Raw genomic sequence first — 14,344 nt, 5'->3', positions numbered from 1 at the left:
TATCGCGCATCAGGACCTCCAGACGCGCATCAACGTGTCTTTACATTGACTGAACATGGAAATCACTCGCTCCAGATGCTCTATTCGCGTTCGGTGTGAACGCAGCATAAGGGGTTCCAAGGGGTCGTTACCCCATTTCTAGATGGTTGCTAGGCTATTGCTATGCAGTTGCTAAAATGTTCTGAGTGTTTATCACATTTTTAGGTTGTAGTAGACCATTGCTGTGCAGTTGCCAAGGTGCTCTGATGGCTGTTAACACTAGGTAGGGTGTTACTCACTTTCTAGGCAGTTGCTAAGATGTTCCAATGGGTCATTACCCCATTTCTTGGTGGTTGCTAGGGCGTTGCTATGCAGTTGCTAAGGTGTTCTAGGTTGTTTCTAGGGTGTTGTGATGCAGTTTCCAAAGTGTTCTGAGTGGTTGTTAGCACATTTCTAGGTGGTTGCTATTGTTCTAGGTGGTTGCTATGGGTGTTGCTTGATGGTTGTTAGCACTAAGATGTTCCAAGAGGTCGTTACCACACTTCTAAGTGGTTGCTAGGGTGTTTGCTATGCAGTTGCTAAGATGTTCCAATGGGACATCACCCCATTTCTAAGTGGTTGCTAGGGTGTTGCTATGTAGTTACTAAGGTCTTTCAATGGGTTGTTTTTCAAGGGGATTGCTAGGGCATTGCTATGAAGTTGCTAAGATGTTCTAAAAAAAAAAAAAGTTAATCCTGTTTGTAATGTGATTGTAGATTATAAACGCAATACTTTTGTTTTTGTCCCCAATTTTCATGAGCTGAACTCAGAGATCTAAGACTTTTTCTATGCACAAGGCCCATTTCTCTCAAATGTTGTTCACAAATCTGTGTTAGTGAGCACTTCATTTTTTCCAAGATAATCCATCCACCTCACAGGTGTGGCATATCAAGATGCTGATTAGACGGCATAATTATTGCACAGGTGTGCCTAGGCTTGCCACAATAAAAGGCCACTCTAAAATACATAATGATTGTTGATGTTTTTTTGACTGCAAACAATCAAAAAGAGTCTTGTGAGATTCTGGTGGGACTGCTGTTTGAAGAGTGAAATCTCACCCAGATCGATGGAGATGTCAGGCTCTGTGTTTGTGGCATGTGAGGGCTGCTGCTGAAGAAGATGAGGATGCTGAGGCAGGAAGATGGAGTCGAAGAGTGGGCTGGTGGGTGGCGGTGGGCTGTCCAGGTGGTCGGATGGGGTGTCATCACTGATTCCGCTGTCACAGGGTGAGGGGACCCAGAGAGGAGAGCAGGGCTCTGACGTGACGCCGTCTGACGCTTGCAGCAGGGAGTCCAGGAAGTTATCAACAACACCTTCACCATGACACACACTCTGCAGGGATACAGACAGAAAACACAATTATACACAGAATAAATAGCAGGAACACACATGCACAACCATGAGGCACACACATTACTGATGGGTCATCTGTGTCTCTAAAGTACAATATCTCCTGTTACATTTACTTTACCATGGACTTAAAATGAACCATTGTTGGTTCCCCAAATAACTTTTATTTTTAAGAGTGTATAAGAGAAGTTTTATGTCTAGATATATAAAAAATTAGTGCCGTCAAATAGATTAATTGCATCTAAATTGAATAATATATGTGTGTATGTATGTGTGTGTATATATATATATATATATATATATATATATATATATATATATATATATACATACATATATACACTGATAAGGTGAAGTGAATAACACTGATTATCTCTTCATCACAGCACCTGTTAGTGGGTGAGCTTATTAGGCAGCAAGCAGAGGTGGTCAGTAACTAAGTACATTTACTTGAGTACTGTACTTAAGTACACTTTACTTGTATCCGTACTTTACTTGAGTATTATGTTTTCGGGAAACTTTGACTTTAACTTCACTACATTTGAAAGACAAATATCGTACTTTTTACTCCACTACATTTCTATCAAGTTCCTAAAAGTCGAAAGTCGTTTCTGTAGCAGCTTTGCAAGTCAGTGGATTTTTTTTCTTCTTTAAAAGGTTTTTTTGTTGTTGTTTTTTTGCAGACAGCCTATCAGTAATCACTCTTGGGTCATGTGAAGTTTCCCAACATTTTTTGAACACTGATCAGTTAATCGCAAAATGGAAGGAGGCGGTTCCTCTGCGCAGTGTGTGAACCCATGGACATACTTAAAAAGTATGTTTCAGTTTTCTGAAAAGATTAAAGATTAGTTTAGTTGGCATACACTTGATGCATGTCTCATAAAATGTAAACAAATTTAAACATTTGGGAGAAAGAGAAGAGTAAACTGTTGGGAGAACATTGGATGTGTATCAGTGTATTGGATCCGTGCATTTGGCCTTAAAATGACAGCAGCTTTGCAAAGAGCTTTGTAACTTTTATTCAAGTATTTCAATTAGTTTAAGGTGGTCGTATGCTAGCATGTCGGATGGAGCATCACTGACTGGCTTAAACCACATCAGTGGCATAATGTGCATTTATACAACAATGCAACAATAATAAAATAATGCATTGACATAAAATATAATATTTACTTTTGATACTTAAGCACTTTTAAAAAAAAATACTTCAGTACATTTACTTAAGTAAAAATCAGTTTTTAGAACTTTCACTTAATATGTGACTAGTAGTACTTTTACTTTTACTCAAGTAATAGAGTTGTGTACTTTGGCAGCAAGTGAACACTTTGTTCTCAAAGTTGATGCGTTCGAAGCAGAAAAAAACCAAACCGAACCAGATTCGAACCGTTATGAATCAGCGAGTCGAATCATCCAAACCGCTGAAATCACATGACTTTGTCGCTCCGAACCACTGAATCGACTCACTGATTCATAACGATTTGAAGCTTCATGAATCAGTGTTTTGAAATCGGTTATCACTATATAAGTCGTTATTTCGTTTTTTTGGGCACACCAAAAATATTATCGTCGCTTTATAATATTAATATTGAACCACTGTGCTCACATGGACTGATTTAAATATGTTTTTAGTACATTAATGGATCTTAGAGTGTAAATTGCTTTGCTCTCTATGGAGGCCTCACTGAGCCTTCGGATTTCAACAGAAATATCTTCATTTGTGTTCCGAAGATGAACGAAGGTCTTACGGGTGTGGAACGGCATGAGGGTGACTTTATTTTCATTTTTGGGTGAACTAACCCTTTAATGCGTTCTGTTTCCTTCCGGAGCATCAGTGAATGTTTCAACCTTTTTTAGTAGTTGTGTTTGAGTCCCTCAATTGTCCTCAGTGTGAAAAGATGGATCTCAAAATCTTACAGTCACTGTTGGAGAGGGTTCAAATATGCAAAAGATGCTGGAAAACTGAAGAATGTGCAGGACCTGGAGGATTTTTCTGAAGAACATTGGACAGTTTAACGGCTCAGGACAAACAAGAGACTCAAGAACAACCATCACATAACAAAAAAAACAGGCGTGGATCATCAGGGAATCGACACAGTATTGAGAATTAATGGTTCATAAACTTTTCAACGGGGTTATTTAAAAAAATTCTATTTTTTTTTTTGTCTTGAGGACTATATGTGAAAAAAAAATGTGTGTAAAATATCTTATTCAGGACAGTACTAAATAAAAAATAACATGCATTTTGTATGATTTTTTTATTTATTTATTTATTTATTTAGTTAGAATTACTCACATTTTCAGAGATTCTGCAAGCGGTTCACATACTTTTTCTTGTCACTGTATGTACTAATGCCAGCTTTAACAAATGAATCCACCCAACTATGACATCAATCAATTTCCCTCATGTAACAGCACGTTTCAAGGGAAATTAATGCATGCAATGCTTTCCTAAATACATTGCTGATCAAAATCAGCTATTAGAATGATTTCTGAAGGATCATGTGACACTGAAGACTGGAGTAATGATGCTGAAAATGTGGTTTTGCATCACAGAAATAAATTACATTTTAATATATATTGCCATAGAAAATGTTTATTTTAAACTGTAATAATATTTCACAATGTTGCAGTTTTTTCTGTATTTTTGAACAAATAAATGCAGCCTTGTTGAGCAGAAGGAATACACAACATTGTCATATCAGATACAAACACACACAGATGTTGACAGACAACTATGTGCTGTCACTGTGTTTACAAGAAGTCTTCCAGAGGCCCTCATTTGTTAAAATAACAAAAAATTAAATATTCTCAGTGTGCTCTCAGTAAGAATGTTTTCTGATACACTCGCAAAAATCAAATGGCATTTCACTTACGTATTGATCTGTGATTGACCACGCAGGGTTGTCATGGTCACCATCGCTCTCCATATGAGAGGCCTTATGGGGCTCGAGGAGCAGGTCTAGGAGTTCAATCCCAGAATAACCCTGAAACATAGAAGAAAGATGAAAAGAGGCGGAAATGTGGGAGAAAAACAAATGTAAGTCATGTCCTTAGGGGCCTTTCACACAAGAAAGTCACCATTAATTTTTTTTTTCATGGAAATTTTACAGTATTACAGATGATTTATCTGTGCACGTCTTCTTTTTATTCATGTTCCTCGTAATCTTTATCAAAATACCCCCCACTATTTTTTTTTGCAGCAACATCTCTTATTGATGATGTGTTAAGGGCGGGACAACCTGTCACTCACATGAGATCAACCAATAGCATTTTAGCTGGCCAAGCTGATCTGGTTTGCTGGTTTTAAAGTGTTTTTTGGCAGTTATCAGCTGATCAGGCTAATCGACCATCTGAACCAGGTGAAATATCCTAAAAACAGCATCTAATAAATGTAGTTTGCTTGTTTTAGCTGGCCAAGCTGGTCTGGTGTGCTGGTTTTAAAGTGTTTTTTGGCTGTTATCAGCTGATCAGGCTAATCGACCGTCTGAACCAGGTGAAATATCCTAAAAACAGCATCTAATAAATGCTGGCCAAGCTGGTCTGTTTGCTGGTTTTAACGGGGTTTTGGTCTGTTATCAGCTGATCAGGCTAATCGACTATCTGAACGAGGTGAAATATCCTAAAAACAGCATCTAATAAATGTAGTTTGCTTGTTTTAGCTGGCCAAGCTGGTCTGGTTTGCTGGTTTTAAAGTGTTTTTTGGCTGTTATCAGCTGATCAGGCTAATCGACCGTCTGAACCAGGTGAAATATCCTAAAAACAGCATCTAATAAATGCTGGCCAAGCTGGTCTGGTTTGCTGGTTTTAACGGGGTTTTGGTCTGTTATCAGCTGATCAGGCTAATCGACTATCTGAACGAGGTGAAATATCCTAAAAACAGCATCTAATAAATGCTGGCCAAGCTGGTCTGGTTTGCTGGTTTTAACAGGGTTTTGGTCTGTTATCAGCTGATCAGGCTAATCAACCATCTGAACCAGGTGAAAAAAAACAGCTTTCAATTTTTAAGCATTTAATACACATATGCTGTTCACAAAAGCAATGTCTTTTGTTGCATTCAAGCCATGTCTGAAAGACTGAACGTCACAACAAAATAATTACGAGTGGGAAACTCATGATATTCTTTAAGCCCTGAGTTGAGGTCGGCAACTTTCTGTTAACCAGTTAACTGTTTTTAACCGTAGCGTTTTTACAGTTTTATACCGTTAAAATCACAATCATTTTTTACAGCATCCTTCTAGAAATCACCCTGCCGCAGGGTGGTGACCACTCAGATATTATTCAGAAAGTGTCTTCATTACTTCAACATGCCTGAGGTCCTCAATGTAAATCTCTGCACACAATTCATTAAAGATTGAGGCAGGAAGCTAGCCTGACGTCGTCATACTCAATTCTAGTCAGAATATGAGTCTGATTCTGCTCCGTTGGGCTGTGATTATGGGGCGTGTTTCAACCGAACCAGGAAAGACCTCAATTGGATAGACCTACAACCAATCAGAGCAACGGAGCGACGCATAACGTTAGTTGTCAAATGTCATCAGAACTCAACTGAACACAGTGTTGCCATGTCCGCGGGTTGAAGCGACCCCAATTATGTGATATACAGACCCAGGAATGCGATTTTTAGCTGCCAGCCCTGCCAAAATAACACATATTTTACCCCCCAAATGCCCTTTTTCCCGGAGAACCCCCCTGGAAAGCTATTGGGCTTGTTTTTGGCTAGTTTTGAAGAACGTTAGCAATTGGGCGGGTTTTGTTGTAAAAACTTGGCAACCCTGTACCTGCACGCACGCTGGAATAAGTAGCCTAACGTTAGAAGAACAAGATTAGTATAAACGATCTTTGCCGGTGTTGTAAAAAAATAATTTAAGGATACACAGAGTAACTTACTTACCAACACGATCATCATTTCTGAGAGAAATAGTAAAGGTGAATGCATATACGAACAAGTTCTCCTTTTAGGATTAGAACAATGATTTGAAAGTCTGCAGTGTCATTATTAGTGCTGTAGCACAGAGAACACCCGGAGTTAATGCAAAAGAATATAACATTTGAAACACAGCTGGCTTTTTGTGACACAGCTGACAGGAACATCTCTCCTTAAGCCTGGTTACATCATAAAGCAACAGGATAGCATCAAATGTGTCAGGAAATGATGACAAAATGAACGAATCCATGTGACCAGGCCATGCACCTGATATAATGAGGACGAGGACACAAAAAGCCTGGACCTAGAACAGATCGTGCTTTACATCTGACTTGTTGAAGATGAGTGATGAAGACTTCCAGGCAAGTTCAACTTCAGAAAAGACAAAATAAAAATAATATCATGCTCTTGATGTATTAGGGTTGAAAGCTGTGAGTTAAAATTCCCTCTGCCAGAGAAAGTAATAAACTCGATCCCAGTGCAGTTAGTCTGATTCCGCATCACACACACTGGATTGAAACAGAAAAGATTGGCTTTGAATCAGTGCCGCTACTGGTTCTCTGTTTAAGATTGTTTAGTTGATTAGCTATGTGCAGGATTAAATTAGGTTGTTAGACTGCAAAAGAAGTTCTGTCAGGACCACTATCGTCAAAGATAGTTTGGATTGGTGCGGTATGGTTTTGTTCTGGCCTGGGCAAGAACTCCCTGCGCATCCATGATGAATAGCAATAACCCCCTTTAGGGTAAACAGAACAGAACCAACAATGTATTGCAGATATCATTAATGTCAATGTAACAGAGTTCTTTGTTCAGGGAAGAAGGAGGCGGGAACCACCGAACGTTCAAAGACTTTAATAAACAAAACACACAAACTGAAAGTAAAAGCGGCAGCCCCTCACGGACGACTGCCGCGCACACACATAATAAAACGCAAACAAAACACAACGTGAAATCCAGGCCTGGTCCTCTCTCATCCTTCACTGTCGTCGCTACTCCTTTATGCTCCCGTCACTCCTTGTCCCGCTCCTCGCTGCTCGCCACAAAAGGGAATCAGAATACAAAATCCTGACTGACGAAAGGAGGAGCTGGGGATGGAGGAGGGTAATTAGCTCCGGAGAAACACGATAGCTGCTGATAATGCTGAAGGAGCTTATAATTTAGAGTTAGATTACTTAAATGTTTCAAGTTAAGAGCAATTAAAATGCACAAGTACAAAATAAAAATGTGCTAGTTTTGCTTAAAGTTTGAATTTCTTAACTTAATTTTTTTTTGATGTGACTGATTGCCTCAAATTTAAGTTTTGCCTACTTATTCGGGTTTACAGTGTAGGGTGATAAATACTTAAATAAATAAATACTTCTTGTTAGACCAAAGTCCTCAATTCATTTTATGAATGCCTTTAGGAAGAAAAATCATTCATTTGATCCATTCATTTGATCTCAATTGCTTTTTGCAGGCAGCAATTAGATTTGTTGGAGATAAGATTGAGACTTTGATTACTGTAAATCTCCCTCTCACATTTATCCTCCGAAAAAACAAGCCGCATTAATATTTATCTTGACAATGAGATGTCAAAAAAATTTAAAAGTGTGCACAGATGATATCAAAAACTGCAGTCAAACATCTCAATATGAAATCAAACATCTCTCATCAAATTCTGCCAAGAACAAATGATTGTTTCTTCCAGACAGCAATAAAAAACTCAAATAAAGACTTTAGTCTCTGATTTCTTCTCCTAGGAAACAGATCTCTCATCTAGAGTCTGTTTCAAAAAACCACTTTACTTTAAAAAAAACAAAACAAATAAAAAAAACATATGAGACAAAGCTTATACTTAAGTGAAACATAAAGTTTCCTGAGCTATAAAAGACAGTGGTGGATGAAGTACACAAATCAAGTACTTGAGTAAAAGTACAGATATCCTATTAAAATATTACTCCAGTAAAGAGTAGCATACTAATTTTCAATTATTAGTTAAGTATTCACTCTTTCCCCGCCATTGACAGTTTTCACTGTTATATACGGTAGGGGGTGCTTTTACATCTTCTGAAAGATTACAGAAACTCCGGATCTAAACACAGGCGAAGAAGAAGACGCATTTAATTCTTTGCATTTGTAAAAGCAGACATGATTTTATGAATATTTATATGCTACTTTTATATTTTGGAGCAACTAACCCAACTCCTACTCTAAACCTACTCACTTCTAAACAATATAAAACATGTAACAGGCAAATAAAAGTACGGCCACAGGTATTTATTGCAAAAACTGACCAAAAACAGTATAAAAGTACACTCACCTAAAGGATTATTAGAAACACAATACTAATATTGTGTTTGAGCCCCTTTCGCCTTCAGAACTGCCTTAATTCTACGTGGCATTGATTCAACAAGGTGCTGAAAGCATTCTTTAGAAATGTTGGCCCATATTGATAGGATAGCATCTTGCAGTTGATGGAGATTTGTGGGATGCACATCCAGGGCACGAAGCTCCCGTTCCACCACATCCCAAAGATGCTCTATTGGGTTGAGATCTGGTGACTGTGGGGGCCATTTTAGTACAGTGAACTCATTGTCATGTTCAAGAAACCAATTTGAAATGATTCGAGCTTTGTGACATGTTGCATTATCCTGCTGGAAGTAGCCATCAGAGGATGGGTACATGGTGGTCATAAAGGGATGGACATGGTCAGAAACAATGCTCAGGTAGGCCGTGGCATTTAAACGATGCCCAATTGGCACTGAGGGGCATAAAGTGGGCCAAGAAAACATCCCCCACACCATTACACCACCACCACCAGCCTGCACAGTGGTAACAAGGCATGATGGATCCATGTTCTCATTCTGTTTACGCCAAATTCTGACTCTACCATCTGAATGTCTCAACAGAAATCGAGACTCATCAGACCAGGCAACATTTTTCCAGTCTTCAACTGTCCAATTTTGGTGAGCTTGTGCAAATTGTAGCCTCTTTTTCTTATTTGTATTGGAGATGAGTGGTACCCGGTGGGGTCTTCTGCTGTTGTAGCCCATCCGCCTCAAGGTTGTGCGTGTTGTGGCTTCACAAATGCTTTGTTGCATACCTCGGTTGTAACAAGTGGTTATTTCAGTCAAAGTTGCTCTTCTATCAGCTTGAATGAGTCGGCCCATTCTCCTCTGACCTTTAGCATCAACAAGGCATTTTAGCCCACAGGACTGCCACATACTGGATGTTTTTCCCTTTTCACACCATTCTTTGTAAACCCTAGAAATGGTTGTGCGTGAAAATCCCAGCAGATTGTGAAATACTCAGACCGGCCCGTCTGGCACCAACAACCATGCCACGCTCAAAATTGCTTAAATCACCTTTCTTTCCCATTCTGACATTCAGTTTGAGATTGTCTTGACCAGGACCACATCCCTAAATGCATTGAAGCAACTGCCATGTGATTGGTTGATTAGATAATTGCATTGATTATAAATGTAACAGGTGTTCCTAATAATCCTTTAGGTGAGTGTATTAACTCATGTTGCATTCCAAGTCTTCTGAAGTCATACGATCACACACACGCACACAGTCAGTCATATCTCATTCAAATGATACACCCAAATCTTGAGCATGACACAATCGGCCACGAGACACACGAGAGCCAATGACATTTTACAATCAAAGCTGACGTAAAGACGCAATTGGTCACGAGACATTCGAGAGCCAATGACATTTCACTATGAAATCTGACGTGACGTTTCTTTGGGCGGCAATTTTTGAAATTTGAATGTGTGCATGATCTTCAGCAGATGGATACGCTGATCGCTTTTGGGGATTTTCTTCACACAAATCAATTGTTTGGCCTCGGGAACACTTGGAATATTTGTACTTTTTGAATAAATTGTGCCTGCAGTCGTATCTGCCTGTTATATCCAGTGATTTATATCATATAACACAGAAATGGGTACGTTCAGGGATGGGATGGGGTTGGGTTACATATTCAAACGTGTCTAAATAGCGTAAATAAAATAAATGTAAATACAATGATGCTGCCTGATTAAATTAAGAATCACAAAATCATAACCCAATATATAATTTGGTCATGACAATAACATTCCCATGCCCAACACGTGTATGAGGCCAAAGGTTTCTCATTGAAATCAATGGAGCACCCTGCGCGTCAAAAAATAAAAAATTAGCATCTTCGTTGTGACGCGTCGAAAAATGAAAAATTTGCATCTTCGTTGTGACGAATCATTGACGCGGAAGGCCTTGGAAATGAGAACGGGTTGGTGCCTATAACAAAGATGAATTACTTTATTATTGTCCACAACTGATAAAAGAGCAATTATACTTTTCACTTGTTCTTGCATGGTCGGCTGTGGCTTATCGACGGATTCCTAAAGGAAAGGTTTCATGTGGGATGACAAAGCCATATTGAAAACAGTGATAGCACAAGCTATGAATGAGAAGGTGACAGTGGATATCTAATACCAAAGCAGATCAATTTCTCCAAGCAATACCACAAACCCTTGGGACCTTTAAACCTCAGCTTAGTTTTTCATCCCAGATGGGGATGTTCTCTCAACCATCCGTTTATTTGTGTTTCATTGTCAGGATTCTTCAGCAGCCTGCGACTTACATCGCTCCGCGGTCATGCGGTTTTACAGTGAAGATAAGCTTATCTCATCTGAGCAAAGTTTTATATGGCTTGTGCTAATACACACAAAACCATGGCATACCTGAGTCAACCTCTAAAGCAGGAGAAAATTTCATAGCTGGCGGTTTCGAGGCAAAGATTTGTGAAGTGAGACTCAACGCCAGATGGGTTTATTTGCATACACAACAAAAGAGAAATCTTTAAACTCAAATTCCATTTAAGAGGTTTTATATAAACTAATTGCTGTCGTAAATCAAGATTATAGATGGCAAAGTAATCCACTGGCACGACAAACATCTCTCATGGATGAGCGCGTGTGGGTAATTACGACATTTTAGTCTAAGTGTAGATCTGTTGAACTTTCTCTGCCTCGTCTTGTTAATGGAAAAACTCTGAGAGGAGCCTTGGGTTTTATTCTTGTTTACTAGACTAATTAGGAAAAGATAATTATCATCTGGGGTTATTGTCATTTCAAGCACAGCAAATACTCTGCTTCAACAAAATCTCAAAATAGCCGAAGGCTCATCTCCATTGATGAGATATAAATGTTATTCTCAAATGTTTCTCCAAGATCTGCCAGAGATCTCAACAATTTTTAATCAAATTCTTCCCTGACAAACATTTGTTCATCTTCAGATCATCAAGCTCAACATTCATTCGGTCATTCTCAAAAAACAGTGCCATGTGACCCTATCACTCTCCACTGTAAAAAAAAAAAAAAAAAAGATATGATCATTAAGTTATGACAACATATGTTTTTACATTGCTTTAACCACCAAAATAAGTTAAGCAATTTTCAACTTTTTATAAGTTATACTATACAATTTGACAGAGTCAGTTTAATGTAATTTAAGTTGAAATTACTTAAACATCCAAGTTGATTGTACTTAAAAATTTAGGGCAGCAACTTTTCTTTGTTTTTTCTTTTTTTAAGTGTGTAATGAAAACAAATAATATAAAAAAAAAAATTAAAGATTTTAAATGTTTTTCATTGGATCATCAAACATTTTGCATGTCCCCATTCAGAAATAACACACACACACACATATATATATATATATATATAGTACGAGTGTGGAATGTCGTGGAATGTATACGCCAAAATGAGCATATGGTATGCAGTTTATGGCGTATTATACACACGAACGCCATAAAGTGCGTATCATATGAATGCCCAAAACTTCGTACCATGTGCATTTATACATTCTATGATATAGCACACTTGTACTATTGATACGCATTCTCATGTGATCGTGTTGTATATATACACTGTACTAATCAAAAGTAAATAATTTATATTTTTTTGTTTTTGAAAGCAGTCTCTATACACTATATTAATCAAAATAATTTTATATTTATTAATCAATAATAAGTTTTTGAAAGAAGTCTCTAATGCTCACCAAAGCTGCATTTATTTGATTAAAAATAATCAATCAATAATTGATTTCTGAAAGGATTATGTGACTCTGAAGAATGGAATAATGGCTGCTGAAAGTTCAGCTTTGATCACAGGAGTAAATACATTTGGTAACACTTTATTTTGATAGTCCACTTTAGACATTCTACTAACTATAAGTAACTTTGCAACTACATGTCAACTAACTGTCATTAGAGTATTTGTAGACTGTCTGATTAATGTTTACTAAAACTTTATTTTGTTGGTCCCCCAACAGACATTCTACTGACTATAAGTAACTTGGCAACTACAATTGAACTTATTCTACTAACCCGAACCCTAACCATAACCTACCAGTCTACTGACAGTCAACTAATACTCTAATGACAGTTAGTTGACATGTAGTTGCAAAGTTACTTATAGTTATTAGAATGTTTAAAGTGGACTATCGAAATAAAGTGTAACCATACATTTTTACTGTATTTTTTACAGCATAAGAGCATAGCATAAATTCAAAAAAAATAAATGATTCTAAACTTTTGACCGGGATAGTGTATATACAGTATATTTGTTATATGAATCTTTTTTAGTTCTAATTCAACTCTTTTTATTAATATTTTTCAATCAGTTGCAACAAGCAGGGCAAAACAGCATTTCTTTCAACTTATTGATCAAGAAATCCAGATAGAATGAAGCAAAAGCATTCCTTACTCTCTGAATAGTTACATACAACAACAACAACAAAAAAGAAGAATACTTGCTCAACAGCATGTTAATATAATACAAAACGATATAAGTAATATTGAATCTAAATATACATGTGTTATATATATGCATGTCATGTGTTAGCAATAGAGATACATTCCAGCCAAGGTATAAACATCACTGAAAGAAAAAAAGAGAAAATGCACCATTGTAGGCAATCTCTGGAAAATAAAATTCTTTCTCTTTTGTTGTTTCTTAATCAATAGGGGATGAGAGAGATGATAAGACCAACAAGAATTAAATGTCAAGGAAGAGTTTCTTAGAAAAGTTATTATTTTTAAAAAAGTACAAAAGGAAAGGTTGCCAAATCTGATTTTTTTCTATTTGAATAAACTGCAACAAGTCATGCAATGGATATAACTTGGTGGGGCAGGATTTTCCAGTTCATTATTATAAGCCAATATTAGAAAGCTAGAGCATTTGACTGGAGAGATGATAGGGCTATATGAATCTTTTTAAACCGAAAACTTACTGATAGTACTGGTATACACTCATTTAGTTTTCAAAATATATGAATTTTAAGCATATAATATTTTGGAGGACATATTCAGTTATGGCGGTCCAGTAATATCTATGGCGGTTACTTTGGGCCCTGATGTCGGCCCGTTCGACAGTAACCTTCTCAAAGGAAATTACTTTTAAAAAACCAAGCACAAAAATGGCACTGTTACCTGAGAATGAACCCCTATATGACACAAACAATGAAAATCACAGTAAAACCAAAGGGAATGCAATACTTCACCTTGTCTGAGAGAAGTGCCATGCTCCAGGCACTAGATCCCCAACAGATATACGAGCAAACAGAAGAAAATGATTAAAATCCAGAGAGGAAAAATATAGTATGTCCGTGTGGTGCCGTCCTCCGAACAGTTGTGTTTCTGAATGTGTTCTCTGTTCTAGGACAAAGTTGAAACTCCAGATAAACTCCAGATAGTGAGCCTATGATTCAATTGGACTGTTAATGTTCAGAGGGCTTTGACTGACAGGTCGAGTCATACATGTAAGGATCTGCATTCTGTTTATCAGGAGATGATGATGATCTCATCAAAATAAACGAACATGATGACAGGAAAGGGTGACATCATTGTCTAAATTAAATGTAAGTTAGGTGGAATCATGCACTCTTAGATCAAAGGTTCAGTGGGTTCTTGACTCCATTTTTAATATGGCAGAAAGGTTCAATATAAGGAGAAATGTCTTAAATGATTGCTTGATCTCATCTCATCTTCCATTTTTTCTAGCGACGAAGTATGAAGAGCTGTTT

At 37.5% G+C, this 14,344-nt stretch overlaps 1 protein-coding gene across 1 annotated transcript in view; it reads right to left on the bottom strand.

The window, feature by feature from the left end:
- The window catches only part of creb3l3b (cAMP responsive element binding protein 3-like 3b), a 51,761-nt gene extending 37,788 nt beyond the window's left edge, over nucleotides 1-13,973 (bottom strand). Inside the window, exons 1-3 of the mRNA XM_079819175.1 lie at nucleotides 13,823-13,973; nucleotides 4,242-4,352; nucleotides 1,077-1,350 (exon numbers count right to left, since the gene is read on the bottom strand). Of these exons, the coding sequence (XP_079675301.1) occupies nucleotides 1,077-1,350; nucleotides 4,242-4,352; nucleotides 13,823-13,843 (406 nt within the window). The 5' untranslated portion in view covers nucleotides 13,844-13,973. The remainder of the gene's footprint in view (nucleotides 1-1,076; nucleotides 1,351-4,241; nucleotides 4,353-13,822) is intronic.
- Between the last annotated feature and the right edge of the window lie 371 nt (nucleotides 13,974-14,344).

The sequence above is a fragment of the Gobio gobio genome (assembly GCF_949357685.1).
Source record: "Gobio gobio genome assembly, chromosome: 6".
In the NCBI taxonomy this organism is placed as follows: domain Eukaryota; kingdom Metazoa; phylum Chordata; class Actinopteri; order Cypriniformes; family Gobionidae; genus Gobio; species Gobio gobio.
Note: the sequence above shows the minus strand (reverse complement) of the source record. Positions and strands in the feature narration are given on the sequence as shown.